Source organism: Tachypleus tridentatus, chromosome 1 (assembly GCF_004210375.1).
Source record: "Tachypleus tridentatus isolate NWPU-2018 chromosome 1, ASM421037v1, whole genome shotgun sequence".
Taxonomy (NCBI): Eukaryota; Metazoa; Arthropoda; class Merostomata; order Xiphosura; family Limulidae; genus Tachypleus; species Tachypleus tridentatus.
In genome coordinates, this window is record NC_134825.1 from 76,692,190 (window position 1) to 76,712,463 (window position 20,274).

The window sequence follows — 20,274 nt, forward strand, 5'->3', positions numbered from 1 at the left end:
CACTCATTCCTGTTTCTTTGGTGGTCAAACATTAGAATTCCCTTATTAGAACCATATTCTGCAGATAAGTCTTCCTTCGTGTCTTGTTCTGGGTGTTTTTCACCTTTTGGAAGACTGTTTCTTCCTATTTCATAGGCCTTTGTTGTGTGGTTCTTTAGGATTGGAATGTTTACATTGTTCTTTACTGCTTTCCACTCTTTCCATCTGAACTTTCTCCTTTTGTTTCATGTTTCACCTGTCTATTCAAACTTATTTCTACTTCTTTCATTCTATGAATATCATGGGTCTGATATATTTGCTACCAACATTTCACATTCGACATATGTTCTGTTTTATCCAGATGAATTTTTCTACCCAAAACTTCAGCAGCCCATGAGAAACATTCTTCCTTCTTACTGATTTCATTTCCATACACATTTCTCATTTTTATTCCTCATCTGATCTGGATAGAATTCAATGTCAAGTACATGTTCTTTGTTATTATGTTTCTAAGATGCCCTCTTTTAGTGGTTTTCATTCCCATCTTTTCATTACCTGGTACCATTCACCTGTATATGACCTTTCTCCTTCTACCCTCCCAAATTGGATTTGTCAACTAATTTGATTGGTCTGTTTCTCCCTGCTGTTTTGTTGTTTCCAAATTCTGTTTCAGATATTGTTGCATCAGATGAAGCACCTTATTTTTTTTACTGGCGTGTACCTCCATCATCTATTAGAGGAAATTCTTTTGTCAGACGGGACTACACCCCATACATTTATCACCCATTTTCTTCAGAGGGTAGCTGTTTCTTTCTTCTTTGGGTACCACCTTCACCCTGTCACCACCCTTCAAACTTCAGTGTGGCAGTGACTGAATAAGTTATCTTTTCCATATATTTTTCTCTCTCCAGTAACATGTCCCATTTGGGATTTAAATTTTGTACTGTACAGCCAAGATATACAAGAATCACATACATGATGGTGTATTGCACTCCTATTGGTGAAGGTTTGTCATGTGAAGATTTATATGTGAGACACAATTGAACCATATTGATCATAGAGTAGATGAGAATTCGAGGCTTGTGGCATACAAAAAAAAATTGTGTATAGAGGGGTAGCATTGAAGGAGAATACCTATATGTGCAAGAAGTACCTATGGGATACATGTTTTCAGTATTGATAAATAGTAACTTTTTAGGACTTGACATAAAAGTGTAGATATTGTCAGCTAATTTCTACAAATGTGTAATTAAACAACCTTTCATAATACTAACATTTATAATATAAATACTTTAATAATACTAAACCAAGAAAATTAAAACTTGTCAACAGAATGTATGAAGAAAAGTTTTGAAAAATTATTCATCTGTGTTACAGAGGTTTCATGACTTTACAGTGCGAGTATATTATTACTTTTTAAAAAAATAACATTGCAAATATTTCTGCAGTTATTTTACAGTTCAACTGTATGGGTTTGGTGCATATAAAATCAGGGGGAAAGGCTTCTGTTATTTTAATACTATAAAAAAACAACATGCATCCATTTGTGCACAGATATTACAACTTAAGTTTAAGAGAAAAAAAGTTAACTGATTACTGAAGTCTGGTCATTCTACAGTATAGGATTCCTTTAAGAAAAGGATGGTGAAACTGATATTCTGGATTTAACCTTCTTTTTCTTGAAAAAACCATACATAAAACTAGATTTTCTGTTTGTTTTGTTGCTTTTAGTGTGTATGTGTGTTGTGTGTCAATGACTTCTTCAATTTTAAGTTATATTTTATTTTTAAGAACTTTAGGTTCAAGTGATGCTTGTATCAGTTTTCATTACTCTAGATTACACTTCTTTACAAGTTGTAACAAATATTAACAAAAGTCTAATACATGGCTAAGTTCAAAGGGTTGGAGAGATTTTGAAAGACAGTAATTATTGACAAAAAAGTAGTGATAAATTATTTTACATTGGTACTTTCTCAGTTTATTAGAGAATTATTTATATCATTGGTGTTACTTGAAACGTGAAATAGTGATTACTAAGTAACTTCATAGCTTTAGGCTGTAGATGTACACTGTAATTTTCAGAAGAAAAAGCTTTACTGTAGAATCCTTATACTTTTGAGTACAGTATATAAAACAGCACTGTAAATATTTAATTTTTTCATCTTTTTATAACAACTAATTTTGATTATTCAGTGAATTATAAAATTTGGGTAGATTTGAGAGTTTGTTTTTGGTTGTGTCAGGAAAAAGAAATCAAAGAAAGAGAACAACTTGAAGAGGGTCTAATGAAAAATGCAAAAGAAATGTTATCCACCAGAGAAAAACAATTAGAAGAAGTGGCCATTCAGCAGAAGGTGCTGTCAGATGAGAGAGAATATTCAGAGAAAATTCTTGCTGAACATCTGGAAGAGAAAGACAAAAATGTACAAGAGAGGTTGAAAAAAGAACATGAAATGGTTCAGAAGGTGAGGAAAGATTAGTTTCTATCAACATATTCATGAGACTTGTTTTATAAGTGCATTTACTACTACTAGTGTATTACATGGTTGTTGTTATTGTCCCTTGGTAGGTCAACAGTTAGTTTATGGATTTACAGTGCTAAATCTGGGGTTTGATTCCATATGGTGTACAGAGTGTAGATAGCTCATTGTGTTGAATTGCACAAAAGCAAGCAAATAAACTTAGTTTTTTTTAATCTTCTTTAATGGTCAATGATCATAAATTTGAGATTGGAGCATTTTCTACCTAAGAATTTATAATAGCTGGCTTGCTTTATTAAATATTTCAAGGAAAGTGTTCCTGTTAAGAAGCTTGTGAAAAAATAAATTCCATTTTACTGTGTTTATAAAATGTAGAAACATATTGTATCAATAGTGATACAAGTGTTAAAGGTTTTTATATTTTTTATTACAAAGTAACACCTTATATATTACATAAGCAAACAACTGATGCAACTTAAATCCTGAGGATTGTCACACAGTGTGCAAATGAAGAACAGCAAGATTTGTATCTTTGTTTCATAGGCTATACGAAGGCATTTGACAAAGTGAGATCTGAAACCATAATGAGAATTCTTGAACATATCAATTTAGATGGTAAAGATACGAGTATCGTCAGAATTATATATTGAGAAAAAAACACTATCTATCAGAGTTGAGAATGAGCTTGGCCAATTTCAGAAGATAAAAAACGAGGAATCTGTCACAGATATGTGTCATCTCCTGATCTCTTTTCCTTGTACAGTGAGAGAGATTGAAGACATACAGGCATACGTATTGGAGACAGCAATGTAAACAATATAATATATGCTATAAACACAGTGTTAATAGCAGGCATGGAAAATGATCTTCAGTCCTTACCTGACATTGTAAGTAAAGGAAGTGAAAATATGGGACTTAGCCTAAACACCAAGGAACAGAAACCATGGTTATATAAAGAAAGAAACTAGTCCAAAATGCACCTTATCATTAAATGGGAGCCATCTCAATCAAATTTTAAAGTACATATACTTAGGGACATGGCAGATGTCAAAATAAGATGGAGAGCAGAATTGCACAGGGTAAGACACATTTATGAAAATGAAAAATGTGTTGGTTAACAAAGGTATATCAATGAACATGTGCAAAATAGTTCTTAACTGCTACATCAAACCAATCTCAGTGTACACTTGCAAGTCACAGACAATAAACAAACAAATGAAAAAAAAAATAACTTAATGTGACCAAGATATGGTTCATGCATAGAATGCTTAGAATTTCCTTCTGCTCTAATAAGTAGAAACAAAATAGAATATTGATAACAAAAGTACAGAAAATAAGCATCATTTTTTGGCCATGTAATTAGGTGAAAGGGGATAGAACACTTGGTAAAAACTGGGAAATTTGTGGGTTTAAAAGTACAGGTAGACAGTAATAGAAAATCCTGGACAGTTCAACAGTTCAAAGGAAGGGTTACTGATGTAATCAGAAGTACCTGGGACTAGGAAGGATGGAGGGACATGATTATGTAGGGTACACAGCAATTGATGATGATATTATATAAGCATGACTACATGTATCTGCTTCATTCAGCTTAAAATAGTTATAACAAGTTGATTTTAAGCCACATTGAAATATCTTTTTCCATTATGTAAAAGTAAGAGTAAAGAATACTTTTTCCATTATGACACCTTACCTCTTTTCATATAATAGCTTTTCTTGACTTGTACTTCCCTCTATATGTGAAATCGATGTTCTCTCCTCTCCTCACATGATTACACATGGTATAACTGCACACTGTAGCATGCAAATGAACATGTAATAATCTTCCACCAAAAGGAGTGTGAAACACCCTCCGAGCACAACTGACTCGTACTATACTGTAGAATGTTATTGTCACTTCTCAACTTGACACTTGTGTATCTTGATGTGTATTTTTTTTGTTCATGAAATTTTCAGGCTGATGTGTTTTTCAGTGGAATATCTTTAAAAACATTGTTTCACAAGAGTTAGCAACTTTCACTTTGGCTGGTGTTAAATAATATGACTTTTCAGTGAAGCCTACCAACTACACTGGTGTCAGGTTTGACTTTGTCTGTTGGGAAAGTTGATGGCTTTTGTGCAGTGGGTGGGTGTTTCAGTTTCAACATTGAGATAATCACTAGATAGGTAATTTTTCATGGAAGGATAAAAGTAATGGCTAGGTTCATGCTGTACTTGGAACAAAATATGGCTCAACCAGTTGCTTTTGCAAGTAGTGGCAAGTAATATTTTGATTTGATTAACTTTAATTCTTTCACACTGTTTTAATTATTGTTAAAATGATGGAAATTGTTAATTTTCTGCCTTTGTGGGTGCAACTTGTCATTGATAAAACTAAGCCACAAATTTGTTAGCCCTTGAATTAATTTGAGGCATGTTTCTAGTTCATATAATATGAAGACAGTGGATTTTTGAAGTTAGTGATGTCAAGCTGTAAACTTTCACTATCCGAATGTTTTACTGTTTTAATAGATTAAATAGATTATAACTAAATTCAGTAACCAAAAGAAGCATACTATGTATCACATAGTAAATTTTGGAACTACTTTCCAAAATATACTGTGATCAAATATTTATGAACTAATCAATAATAGTCAGAAATATATCTACAAAAAAAGTCCTTAAACATAAATAACCTTATTAATATTTTCACTCGTGTGGACTTGAACATTGTTTTAAAATATAAATTCAAAAATTAAAGAGTAATAACAAAAATAAAACATTTTAACAACAGAAACCATTTTTAAAGTTATGATGCACTTAAAAAGCCAGATGTAGCTACAGAAAAATTTCCAATTCTACCATCATTCAGTCATCAGTACATAGTATAAACATACAACATTTGTAAATCATGATATTTTGTATTCTTATATTGTTAAATACACTAATAAAGGTAAATATGTTTTGATATGCTGTCATTTTACTTTTAATCAAAAAATAATAAAGACTTTGGCTTACATGATCAGTCTACTTCTCTATGTTAAAAACGACAACACTGCTACAATTACACCTTTCCAGTAAAGAACACTAAGACTGTGTCTCTCAAATGAAATTATTTTGGTTGCATATCCAAAGTCAGAACATGCACTTGTTTTCATTCATGAAGCTTTTGATTTCATGTTTAGTTCGATATTATACATTGGACCTTTCTTTATAAGAATCTTCCCCTTCTTGTACTTTACTGTTGTGTCCCTTTCCAATTTTTATTATCTAGGGAATGTAAAATGATTTGTTTTGCTTTTTTTTTATCCAGGTGCACAATTTTGAATTAAATTCAAACAATGTAAAAAATGTGTTTAACCCACCACCAGTTGATTATCATATTGTACTAAAGAACACATTCCAGTAAAAGCTAGGATGTAATTTATATATGTAAAAACAACTGGTATGGGTATAGAAAGCACTATGTAGAGGAGCGAACAACGTTTTAACCTTCTTTGGTCATCGTCAGGTTCATAATGACTGAAGAAGGTCGAAACATTGTTCTCTCCTCTACATAGTGCTTTCTCTGTCCATACCAGCCGTGTTTTACGTATATAATTTTCTCTACAGGTGGATTTTCTCTTCATCCTGGATTAGGGTGTAATTTCTCCATTAAAAATTCCAGAAGTTGGTAGAACAAAAGATGAGCAACAATTAATTTTTAACATTTTACATTTGTATGGGTGATTTTTACTCCTACTAAATTATTAGTTTGTCCTTTTTATTTTATTATTGATTTTATTGTTTGAACTGCTACACTTCATCTTATCCATTTTATTACTTAGTTAAAATTCAACTTGAACATTTACCATTTGTAATACATTTTTCCTTGTAGTGAAAGCAAAATGATTTTTTTCAATATCAGGTTCGGCAAATGAGAAAATAGTGATCAAGTGGATAGAGTGGAGACTGAACATCATTGAAATATATAGTATATTGTTTGGTTCTAATGTAATTATTGTATGTAATCACAGGCTGCTTCAACACTGCCTTATCAGAAAACTAGAAGAGACAAAAGTTAAAGTCATGATGTTTATCAACCTACATTTGTGTACTGAACTTAAAATAGTATAAACTAAAGTGTTGAGGTGTAATTAACACACTACAGTACCACCAGTCACAGTTTGATTTACATCATATTTGGGTTTACTACTATTTAATTAAATTGCCATTTCAAAAATGTAGTTTCAGAATGCCATTATATGAATAAGGCTGGTTGTGTTTATAGTTCGTTTTCTGTTGATATGTTACTATTATTGATTATTTAATAAATAGTTTTTTATAGTTTATTTTGGAAATAGTTGCAGAATTGACTATGTAGTACATGGTATGCTATATTTGATCATTGTACTCAGTTAGTAGGCTTTTGCAATAGATTACAAGTGGTAAATGTTTAACCTGAGCCATGGTTTCTTGTAAAGCCAAGTGTAATCAAAACAAAATCATTGTTTCCAGATCTGATTTTGGGATATGTTTATAGTGTGACTCAATCATATTTAAATATTTTTCAGTACAATATAACTCTAGATGTTATGCAAGCTTCAAAGTGTTATCTGTTAAACAGCATAGCTGAAAAGAACTGTGCAGCATTTTAAAGCCCCTTTTATATATTTCTTTACCATCGCTCAAGTTAACATTAACATGGTTTGATATTGTTGAAATTAATTTATGCTGCAAAATAGTTTGTTAGATATTATGGAACTGATTTTTTAAGGGTATATCATTTTATACAAGGAATTGGCTGAAAAAGAAGTTAAAACACAACTATTAGAGAAACAGTTACAAGAAATGAGGGCAGAGCAAGTAAAAGTCAAGAAAGATGTTCAAGACCTTGTTGAAAATGAGCTAATGTGTTCCATCTGTTCGGAGCTCTTTATTGAGGTTTGTATGAAATATCAAAAGGTTATTTTTTTTCCAGTAGGTGCTTTCACTTAAAATAATATTTGTGCCATAATGTAACCTTCTATTCCAAAATTAACTGCTTTTAGGTTTTCTTGACTTGTCATACCACACTACTTGACTGTTTTTTCATTGGTTAAAATAATTCAAATAATCTAAAACAAAAAATAAAAATTGTGTTCTGATTATCATCACATGGGTAAAATTATAGTGAAAAATATAAGTATCTAACAGAAAGAAGTTAGCAAAAAATGTCAAATTTATGAACCAAAAGGAAAGTCTGTAGTTTTGAATTTGTCAGTAAATTAAAAAATTTACTTATAGTAAAAACTATAAGTTTTTAATTTTTATTTATGTGTATATGTTTTATATATATGTGTGTGTATGTGTACAAACTATGAAAAACAGGCTTAAAACAAATGCACCAAGATGAACAACACAAACAATAACACCAAATTATAAATTATAAGTCTACAAAAAGTAGGACTTAAATAATAGTAAGGAAACACTTACCACATTTAACCTCAACTTGCATGCTTTACCTGGTGTATGTATGTTTTTGTTTGTGTGTGTGTGCCAAAAGCCCATAACATCTTACATGAATGCTTCATTGTAGAAACATATTTGCCTAGAAAAAAAGGAAGAAAATAAAAAAGTGACAATTATATCAAACCGTTGGAGATAATAAATAAAACTTGTCTTGTGAAGTAGGTTTTCACCCCAAAAATGGTCAAAAATATCTTTAAACTGTAAACAGCTATTGAATCATAAGTGTTAAGGTTCAAAATAATACTATTATATTAACTGTATACTATAGTACTTCCAAGCCATATTCTTAGTAGTAATACCTTATCTTTCTCTCCTTCAGCTCAGTGAACTGTTTCTTACTTATTTAACATAACTAGGCATAATACACATGCATCTAAGTTTCAAAGTTGTAGTAACACGGCGAACTTAATACATTAAAACTTCCAGAGTAATTCTGATCACAAAAGCAAAGTGTCAATTGGTCAGTCAGTGAGTAACACACAGTTTCTCTGAATTTTGTGAGTTGCATGAGTTAATTTCTATTTTTTTCTCCTGTAATACTTCCTCTTCTCATTGCTTATTTCTATTTTAGCTGAATTCAGTCACTAACATAAGATGTAAATAGCTCCTAAATTACAGTACTTTTTCTGCTATGTAAAATCCTGTCAAGGATGGAGTTTTATGCAAAGGATGTATTTAACACCAAGTGAAATTAATTTGACATTTGTTGAGCACAGAAGTTTTTGAACAATGATGAAGTATTTACAAGAAATGTGGTTTTAAAACAACTACTACAGTAATGCTGTCAGTGTTATTAGAAAATAACTCTCATCAATGAATGCTGGAACAAGGATTAATGCTGAGAAGAGACATTCTTTAAGTAAAGAAGACTTTTTGCTCATGATAAGCTTTGGTTTTTCACAGTTTACAGAACAATCAGTTGTTATGTCAAAAATAATTTAAAAACATATAATTTTAGCTTGTTTTGGTAAAATGGTTTTATTAGTGTCAGCAAGTGCTTCAAGAATAAGAAATCAAATTGTTAGTTGTTTTCTGTTTATTGTGATCATTACTCTACAAATTTAAAAGAAAAAGCATTTATTTGGTACCTGGGATGAAAGTATAACAAAGTTTATGTTCATAAGGTAAATATTTACACACTATTTAAGATAACTTCATACTAATAGTAAAATATGTGCAACATAAAAAAAATTAGTTTAAGTTAAGAAGTACACTATTTTAGCCTAATTGATGTGTGTGTGTGTGTGCTTATCGTGACATTAACCTGTTACAATAAACCTGTTTTAAAAATGATATTGTGACGGTCAGTTGTTTAATATTTGTGTTAAATATCAGTTTCTAAAGCCAGTATAAATTTGTTTAAAGTTGATGCTTAAGTTAAGCTTTACATTATTACCGTAAATTTGTAAAATGTAGATGTTAAGCTTGATTTGTTATAGTACAATAGATTTGTCATTATGTAGGAGTTGATGTTAAGCTTGGTATTGTTATATTGTAGTAGATCTGTAATATGTCATTGTTGATGTTAAGCTTGGTATTGTTACAGTACAGTAGATCTGTAACATGTCTGTTGATGTTAAGCTTGGTATTGTTACAGTACAGTAGATCTGTAACATGTCAATGTTGATGTTAAGCTTGGTATTGTTACAGTACAGTAGATCTGTAAAATGTAGGTGCTGATGTTAAGCTTGGTATTGTTACAGTGGAGTAGATCTGTAACATGTAGATGTTGATGGTAATCCTGACACATAGTGAACTGTTTTGTACAGCTATTAAGTTTGACATTGTTTTAGTAAACAAAATCTATGTGAATAAAATGTTGATATTAAGTTTGACCCTTAAAGTAAACTGTTTTAAAGCAGATGTTCATGTATTAAGCTTGATATTGTTACTTGTTTTAAACATATTGTTTGTTTCCTTTTTTTTTTTAATCCTATGTGATTTTGACAAGAGTATCCAATAATCATTCAAATGCTTCAACTTTCAACAGGCAACAACTCTTCAGTGTTCACATACCTTCTGCAGAAGCTGTATTGAAGAATGGAAAAGAAAGAAAAAAGAGTGTCCAATTTGTCGCACTCACATTGTTTCTCATACCAAAGCTCTAGTTGTAGATAGTTTTATTAACAGTATGATTACAAAACTTAGTCCTCAGCTTCAAGAAAGAAGAAATACCATTTTGAAGGAGCGAGAAGTAAAAAGTATGTTTATTAAATATGGGAACAATTAAAAAATAAAAAATATTATAAGTGTATCTCTTGTCGTAGGGTTTGATTGAAGTTTCTGCAAAAATTTAAGCAATGTTTTTAATTTGATTACAATGAACTTGAATTCTTGTGAGGAAGATAAAACTCTTTAATCACTGTACCTAAAATATTGTAATAATTGTATCAAATATATTGTAGCATATTAATTAGAAGCTGAATTTTATATTTTGTAATGTATTATGCTTTTGTATTTATGTCAATTTATACAAAGATTTTCCTTACATACCACTCTGTTCTCAGTGCTTCATGCAAAACATGAAATTTAAATGCACTGGTTAAATCCACTTGAAAAACCACTTATGTTTCTTGATTGTATATGTGTTTGTATATGTGCTTTAATGAATTTAATTTGAAGCTTTCCTTTCTCAGCTAACATTGTCAATATTTCATTCTAACACTAGTAAACAGTTTAGTCTTTTCTCTACAGTAAGCCACATCTAATTTTATCTTTGTCTGTAATGAATTCAAACCAGAAATATACTGCTCAAGAAAGTTAACTGATAATCAGTTTTCATGTTCTTCCTATGATAAGACATAACTACTGTTATTAAGAATTGTCAGTTGCACCCTTGGGTTTGTTTTTATGTGACACAAGTGTGAGATAACTATTCATGCAGTCTAACATGCAAAGGCAGACTGGCCCATTGGGCATTTGGTCAAATACCTGGTTGATTGTGCTCATCCACTGTAGTGCTTTCAGAGTGGAAGTTGCTTTATAATTTCTACTCATTCTGTAGTATTTTAAAACCCAGATATTGTTCTATGACAAAAGTATACACTTAATATATAACTAAATGAACTTCCTACACATTATCAAATCTGTACTTAGTGGAATAGAGAGAAGGAAAAAATATTTTAAAACCTTAGTTACTGAAATTTTAATATTTTCTTACTTAGCAAAATTTAATATACGGTATTATTTTGTTTTCATAGTGAATATGTTTTAAACGTAGTTATCATGGAGAAAATTACGTATATCTGAATAGGTATGTCTGAAACTATTTATACAGTTTTGTACAAAACTTGTAGAGGTTTTATTCATAATACATTCTGTCCAATTTTAGATATGTCTACATTAATGTCAGTTTCTTTGTTATGCATTCTGAAATAACTATGGAGGGTAAGAATAAAATTAGATGTGTTTGTTACTGATTATGTGATCTTTTTAAGTAAGTCTTAAAAATTAACTATTTATGTTCAGACTTTTGAAGTCTTTAAATGTAAAACTAAGAGTGATTGTAAGGTATATTAAATTTGAGAAATGATTACTTTTTGAAACAAATACAAATGTTTTTTTAAAGTAAAGTAATTTTAATGGAATAAAGCTAGCAAGTAACTCTGTTAAGCACTCATTAGACTACTTTTTCCCTTTTTTGCTAGTTTTATTCAATTGTTTTATTACTAAGAAAAATTTCTTTCATACTGGATATTTTGTTTTCAATTTGATCTGAAAACAGTTTATCTAGTCTGTAAATCTGAGGCTTGTATCCTGTTCCCACAAAATTGCTCTTTGCACTGCGAGTGTACCATAAGGGTAACGGTGAAGAAAGAGTTGGCAGTGGATGCTGTTGACTAGATATCCTTTTGTCTAGTCTCCTTGTTAAAAACTAGGGTTGACTAGTTGTAGATAGTCTTTAATATAGATTTGCACAAAATTCTAAAAGAAACAAGCAAATTTTATTTTTCAAAAATCAAAATTTTCAGTTTAAGTAACAAGAAATTTGCTATATTGTAGAGAAAGGAAAAACACAACAGGGTACTGCAGGTCAAGCTGCATTACCAGCAGGGGCTCATTCTGTTATTGTCATCACAGACAGTGATTCAGACTCAGACAGTGTTAGTTTGGAATCTGATTCAGAATCATCAGTTTCTGGAGATTCTTGGGCATACTATGGTGGATATGGGCATTGTTACAACTGTGGTAATGTGTTCTCTTTTTTCATTTATAAAATTTAATATTTAATATGTAGGATCACGTTTGGGTGCTAATTATATGACAAATAATAGCTTCATTTCATTTACAGTAACCATACTAAACTCTTAGATTTAAAATCTCATGTCTGTCTTTTATTTTTGTTTTTCTGGAATTGGGATGTGGTGATGTTTTATTAGTGGAAATAATTGTTATATGTGGTATTTTTGTTTATAAAGCTAATGCATATATGTACATATGCTATTGCAGTCCATGTAAGTTTCAGATAATATACAACGTTTGAGGAATAACTGGAAAATGTGGAAAGTGCTTGTGATATTTTAGGTGTTTTAGTTTTTTATCTGTATGTGAGAGTGATCTCTGAAGTGATTTAATATAGTTATTTCTAATTAGAACATCATTGCAATTTAAGTTAAATAGCTGTTAGATGTCTTAATAAGAATACGAATAAAATTTGTGAATTTGATAAAAGTATGAGCATCTGTAACTTAATTGTGGAAATTGTTAATACAATTCATCATATGCAAGTCACATACTTATGAAGTAAATAGTATACAGATTCCATACATTCAACCTGATATAAGGAAAATGTCCCAAATGGTATAAAACATGCATTATGAAGAAGTAAAAAATGTAAATCATTCATTATCATGTTCAACAGTATTTTTTAATCAAATACTATCTTTTTATAAAATTAATTATATTTATTTTATATTTGGGATATTAAAAGTTTACTTACCTATTGTGTAAAAACTTAATCATCAATGCTGCCATTTTTCACACTAAGAACAAATCTGAATGTTTGTTAATGGCAGGATGAAACTTAGCATGATAAGTTACCTTCTTTACTTGTTAATGAGTTAAATAATTGAGTGCTTTTAGAAATGTATTCAGTATTGTAATATCACTTATTTCAATATATGAATTATATGTTGTATGAAAATATACTGATTTGCAAATCACTGTGCTTCAGTTATCATAATGGAAACAAAAGTGTGATTCATACAGACCTGTAAGAGAGTGTTGAAAACTTCTGGAATGTTAAAAATATCCTTAGTTTTTGTCCTTCAATTTTTCAATGAAATAAAAACTAGTTTTAAGTTTTATTTTAGTGTATTTTACTTTTTTAAAAAATAGAAATCTGTTATTAGCACATTTTAAAATTCCTAGCTAGGATTAATTTACCATGATGCTAAGTTACTATAAACATTACTTCAACATTAATTCATGTTATATGTGAATTTGACCATTTGTCTGTGAATTCCTTTAAAATTTTTGGACCAGAAATGTCAGAGTCTGTAGCCAAAGGGTATCTTCATGTGATATATATTCAAGACTACTAAGAAGTGTTAAACGTGAGTGGAAGGTTACTGAGGCATGATTAGTCCATGAGTAGGTTTTCAGATCTTAGGGCACTGTGTTTAAACCTGTTCTGATACTTCTTTTTTGAATCTAATGGTACCAATCTTAGCACACTTGCTTAGGTACATACATCCTATTGTTGTAATGTTCTCTTTTTTTTTATGATATGGATCCCTACTTGAGGTAGTTGTGGAATAATTAATAATAATGGAAGGGTCAGTACATTGAAACCTCTGAACCCCACAGCAGAGTGTTGAGTTTGTTTTATTCTAGTTCAAAAAACATTGCAATGAATAACACAATAACCTCTTAAAAGTGTTGATGTGCTCATATACATTGTTGCAATTCTGTCTACAACTTTTTCAAACGTATAAGATTTCAAGTGCTCATTACATTAAGGTGATACTATAACTATCTATAGACAATGATACAAACATCTAGATATGTAAAAGCTTAACCCACAGTACTATTTTAAGGACATTGTTGATGGAATTATGTCTTGTTTTGGGGTTGAAAAAACAAAATTAAGAAAATAATAGTTTCAACAACTCTTCAAGAATCTTTGCTATTTTGATAATAAATGAATGTTAATATTAATTTAAACACCAAGACATTACTTTCATTTTGTTCAAGTGATTTTGCTAAACATTTGTTTTGGGTATTCAAATGCATACAGTAAATTCAATTTTCCATATCTAAGTGCTTAAGTTTTATGGAAAATTAAAGTACTACTTCAAGCACTGATGAATACTATAGTTTACACTTAAATTGCAAAGAACTAATTATTTGAAACTCATTGACTCCTCCCCCTATGATTTAATGCTTAATTTCATTTAAATTAAACCTTGAAAATGTATTAAAACCTGAGAAATATTGAACCAGGAATTATGCAATAATTTACAAAACCCAAGCACAAACCACTGCTGACATCAGGAAAGCCTTATCATAAACCATAGAAAAAATAAAATTAAACCTGAAAATGATTTGTACTGAAACATTAACAAAGCAGTGATGAACAAATATTTTGTAATAAACAGTGACATTAACCCAATCACATTCTGGGCAAAAAATCAAATCAATAAGCAAATTCAATTGAATGCAAAACAATTACCTTACTATTTACTTATAATAACTAAACAGATCAAATAAAAATCTTCTTAAAAGACATGTTCTCATCCTAAAATCACCACACTTTCAATAATATTTTTAAAGAATCAATAGATAACTAAGAAAGTAATTGAAAGTTCACAAATAAATTTCCAGTTGCCATTAACATAATACAAACACTAGACAATGCAACTCATGAAAATAATAACATATGGCATAACATGTACCATCAAATCACTAAAAAACAAATCACTTAGTTAGGATAATATTTCAAGTATCCCATAAAAAAAATTATCAAACTAGCCAACGTTTTTGTATTAATCTTATGATTTGAAAACATACCATTAAATTGGAAGGCAACTTTGGTGGTTATAATATCCAAACCTGACAAGATAGCACAATACCCAGAAAACTAGACCAGTAAGCTACAATAAGAAAACATTTTGAAAGAATCAACACTGAAATACTTCATAGAGCACATTTAATTACTATCAGAAATACAAACAGTTCCAAAAAGTAGGCAAACAACTGACCACTAATCAGGCATAAAGATAGGAACAGTAGTTAAGAATAACTGTCTTCATCAGTGTTCAAAAAGACCTTAACTTACATTGGCATGATAGGATCAGATAAATTGGCAAGCTCCGTAATACAAACAGTATATCTCAAAATTCTTAGATAACAACAAAAATTACAGATAACATCTGAATTTCTCTGCTTATTTGCTAGAGTGTCTCAGGGCTACGTCATAAGCCCTTTACTCTACATTCTATATGTCAGTAGTATAACTCTACCATATATGTATACATATGCAATAGCCAAATGTCTGTCTGCCTATCATAAACTGTATCTCTCGAATGGCAGAAATGAAATATTATTTATCAAAATTTTACTCTAAGAGAAATTACAGGAGAATTATTCATTTTTTCATTTCCTGAAATTTCGTACCTACAAATAGCCAGTCTCAAATGTACAAAGAAAATTTGAATTGTCCCAATTCATGGTTGATGCTGTCATTTAAGCCAGAAGTCTGTTCTTTTGTAAATCACTGCGTCATAAACCAGATTGTCTTTAAGTGAACAACCTTGGAAAAATAACACATTACCTCATAAAAAAAACACTGGGTTATAATAGGAAATTGCATGTACAAAAACAAAAAAGTCAAATCTAAATACAGTGTGAATAATTATATCCACTTATAACCTGGAAGTAAAGTTATTGGTGCATCATAAAGATTAATTTTGTATATTATTTTCTTTAAAGTTTTAAAGCAAGATATGAGCAATTTTGACAAATATACTCCTCAAAAATCCAAAAATATTCTGGAAAAATGCTAGAAAAATTAACACCTGGTCTATGTGAACCATAAAAAGATAGGATAGGCAGATAAAGTGAATTCATATGTTTAATATATGTTATGCATAGAACTAGCTCAATTGTGTGTTAAAAAATAAAATGAAAATTTGGGCTTGAACTATGAATCCAGTAGTTCGTGGTTTGCATCCTATTGCTGCAAAAACATGCTTTACATTCTAAGATCTTTGGTGTGTTATAATAGTATCAAATTCCAATATTTGTCTGATAAGGATAACAGGAGTTTATCTGTTCAAAATTAGGAATAACTTTGTGCAGATAGCCCTTGAGTAGTTTTGTGTGAAAATTCTTAAACAAACAAAAGCAAATTATTATTAATCCTAGTGCACAGGAAGGTTTTAATTAATACAAGTAACTGAGTTTGGAATTTGTTTTATTGTTAATGTGAAATTATATTCAAATTTTATTTAAAAAAACATAGTGTGTTCAAGCAGTTGTATATGCAATATCTTAAATTTTCATCTTTTATGGCCAATTCCCATGGTATTAATGAGCAAAATTCCAAATTCTATTTACAGACACTTGTAATTAATTTACTTTGTGTGTGTTTGTACTTTAATAAAACCTGTATCTCTAATTCAAACAGTTTAAAGAAACCTGAGTCTTTCAGTACATTGTTTTTTTCAAGATTTGACAAGATTTTAGTCAAATGGTATTGCTTTAGAGTTTCTTCAGGAAACTTTTTCATGAAAATATTATTTTGAGATTATTTTGGCCAATTTTGTATCATTGTTTATCATTTTATTAATGGTCAGGAATTTTGCCTATTTTCAATGAATTGACTTTTTTGGGGGAGGATATTTTCTTTTGTAACCAAGCCTTTACATTGAGAATTAGGGCATTGCTTCTGATTGGTTTATGTACAGTTTTGAATCCTTTTCATGTCCTAACCACTTTTCTGCTTGTGTGGAAATCAGTGGCATGTCCCTTCTTCAGTGTGGCTTTTGGTTGTACATCATTCAACAATCCCTTTTTATGAACATTTATTTTCAGAAGTATTATATTTTCGAGGAATAAGAATCTATGGTAGCATTGCACTGTTGAATGGTCAAAAATTACCATGAAAAATATACAAGTTAAATATCTTGCCCAGGAATTCACTACCTTACATCTGTGACAAGACATCACTACATTAGTATGCAAACTGTTGTTATGCAGGGCAGTTAATTGAATTACTGTTGAAATGTGAACATGTTTATATGTTATTGCTTGCTGATTTGCCTACTAATATTCTGTTTGTTTTTCTATCTTGTTTCAGGAAGACGTGGTCACTGGGCAAATGGTTGTCCTTATTATTAATTGTATAAATAAACAGAATGTAAAAAAAATTTTTATCAATAAATAAACTTTAGAATCATTTATAGGAAATAGATTGGTCATAATGCATTTCTCTTGTTAATCAAAAAATCTTTGTTTTTGTGAAAACAACTTATTAGTTTTTCTATGTGATAAAAGAAAATTGTGCATAAGAACCATGTAGTAAAGCTTAACAAAGTGTATAAATCTGTATTATCATATGTCTAACAACTCATTGTATCTTGTTTCACTGTGAGCTCCCATCAACAAGTAACAACCAAGTAATAGAACTTTCAGCTGTAATTATTGTAATCATGTTGCTAGGAATTTATTTGGTTAAGTAAAAATTGTTTGGAGGCTGATAACTAAAATTCTCTGTTGAGTAGTCAAATGAGCTGTTGAGTTGATTTGTACAAACGAATGTTTCAGACACTTTAATTCAAGTCAGTGAGTTAGACACTAACTTTATTTAAGCAATATAACCCAAAATAGTGGATCTTTCTTCAGGATGGCATTCTCTGTATGTCCAGGTGAAAAACTGTAGTAGCATGCTATTAACAGAGATGATTTATATAACTCACTGTTCTTCCTTCTCATACAAGAAAACGTTTTGATTTTTACATGTAAACAAATTGTTGAAAAAATCTTACCAACTCAGCTAAGTTAGCTATGCAGGAAGTAAAGTAGCCATTTTAAATATTTTTTCATGGCTTTACACTCTATTCTCATCTATTTCTGTTTTTTTTATTTTATATCTAATGATATCAGTAGCACAAGTACTAGTACTTATGTAATGATGCTATGCTTATTTTAACTATACTGATGTTGATAAACATGTTTTTAAAATCTAAAGAAAGGTGATTTTCAAAAGCTTCTCACCTTTCACTTTTATATTGTATAGTCTGCACTAATCTGCCATTAACTACTCTTCACTTGTCCTGTTTATTGTAGGCTTCAGTGATACAATAGCTTCTCACCTTTCATTTTTGTAACTTATAGTCTTTACTTATCTGCTGGTAGCTACTCTTCACTTTTTCTGTGTATTATAGACTTCAGTGATACATCCACTAATTTCTTTCTTTCTGTCTGCTTTTTCTGTAGGCTCTAGTGAAGTAACTGACCAGTAACTTCTGTATTTCTATTGTTGTCCAATGTTATTCACTCCAGTAATTTTCCAAGTGTTTAACATTTTATTTGTCTATATGTGGAAATATAAAATTTGTACCTGTGTTGTGAAGAGTCGAGCATTCAGTTTCAAGCTACAACCATACTTATAAACTTGGATTGACCACTGATAAAATAAACTTGAATAGACTGATAATAAAGTGTTTTCTAAATGAGCTTTAGTTTTTTACTTTTAGATCCTATTTAAATGTCTGTTAAAACTGGTATAGTCTTAGAGTTTTGATAGGAAAGAACCCAAAATTTTTATGGAAAACTAATCTGCAGTTTGTTTAGTATTCTTTTCACTGGTGTAATGTGGCTGGCAAAATCTGATACAATTGAAAACTGCAGTACTAGACTAGTCATTATAAGGTATTTGTTATACAATGTGAGCAAACATTTCATTTATCCATACCTTACCATTACAAGTTTGAAATCTTCATAGCCTTGTACCTCTTTTGCTATGAAAAGCACAAAAGTGTGTGGAAAACTTACACTAAAGTTATTGTGTGTTCACATATAAACAACGTTTCTTCTTTGTCATTACTGTAATCTAAGAATCTTGTATCAAAGTTAGTAATCTACTGATGAAGCTTTAAAACAAGAACATCAAATAATAATATCAAACAGTATTACTCTTTCTCACTATTGATTAATACTTTAGAACTCAAGCATTAGAGAAGTAGAATGTAACAATCAGTAAATAAAATTAATTATATATTTATGTTAGTTATATGTCTGTATGATAGATAGAAGGATGTCACTCAAAATTGTGAAGATGAAACACATGTATGTTATATTAATTCACCTTTTGTAATCGGAAACTGATGTGTGTTCATCAGCTTCTTTCTGAGTATGAAAATAGTATTTTAAATTATTTATTTTATATTCAGTAAAATGTAATTATATACATTTACAGGTTCAGATTTGTTTTCAGTGTTTGCCCGAAATAAAAATGGAATGTTAAAGGTAGCCTGCATAGTAATCATAAAGAACACTAAGTAAAAAAAAAATTATCCTTCTTATCAGAAACAACAAATTAATATATACATGATTTTAATGTTGTTGTTAACAAATTAGTACTTTAACATGTTTAAAAAATATGTTTATGTAAGTCAGTTCAGCCACATGCAAACTGTTGTATGTCCATGTAAACAGTTTTGTGATTTTTGTTTGTGATTTCTGAAATAATTTTGATACAAATAGAAAATATACTTGATAAATGCTTTCAACAAAGTAAACATGTTTATGTGGTATATTCTGAGCTGGTTAGCATTACAAATATTAAGAGAAGTAAAACATTATTTTCAACTGCTACCATGAATTTTAAATAGGGCAGTGTGATATTTTGCTATACAATTTTCTTACAAAAATTAGTATATTGGTATAATCTCTAACTATTAATTAAATAAATTTTGTGAGTGTTCTGAAACTACTTAGATATATTTGATAGAACAGTTAACTAACTTTAGTGCCTTTTTCTTTCAGTTTTGTATGTTTAAAGTCCCTTGGTTAGTTCCTCTTGATTGTCACATATATATTCTACCAAGAGACATATTTTATTATGTGTGTTTAACTAACTTATCCATTTCCTTGTAGTGTATCTATACAGTTGGTAAATTTAATGTGGCTTCTGATCTGTAGAATCTAATTCAGCAAATGTTTAAAGTAATCTCTGCACAGAACTTTGTGCTTTATTGAGCATTTGATATTTACAAAAACTCCTACCAGAGATTGTTAAAATAAATTTGAAAACAGGAAAGTAAATTACAAAATATGCTGTATTTTTACATTTCTTTTAAATCCAATCATAAACCTATATTTAAAATAATATTTTTATGGA

The 20,274-nt window shown here is 29.9% G+C and overlaps 1 protein-coding gene across 1 annotated transcript in view; it reads left to right on the forward strand.

Moving 5' to 3' along the window:
• LOC143252832 (uncharacterized) overlaps nucleotides 1-18,604 on the forward strand; it is a 53,599-nt gene extending 34,995 nt beyond the window's left edge. Inside the window, exons 5-9 of the mRNA XM_076505586.1 lie at nucleotides 2,223-2,444; nucleotides 7,215-7,361; nucleotides 9,919-10,129; nucleotides 11,931-12,116; nucleotides 17,230-18,604. Coding sequence (XP_076361701.1) covers nucleotides 2,223-2,444; nucleotides 7,215-7,361; nucleotides 9,919-10,129; nucleotides 11,931-12,116; nucleotides 17,230-17,270 — 807 coding nt within the window. The 3' untranslated portion in view covers nucleotides 17,271-18,604. The remainder of the gene's footprint in view (nucleotides 1-2,222; nucleotides 2,445-7,214; nucleotides 7,362-9,918; nucleotides 10,130-11,930; nucleotides 12,117-17,229) is intronic.
• Nucleotides 18,605-20,274: the final 1,670 nt, after the last annotated feature.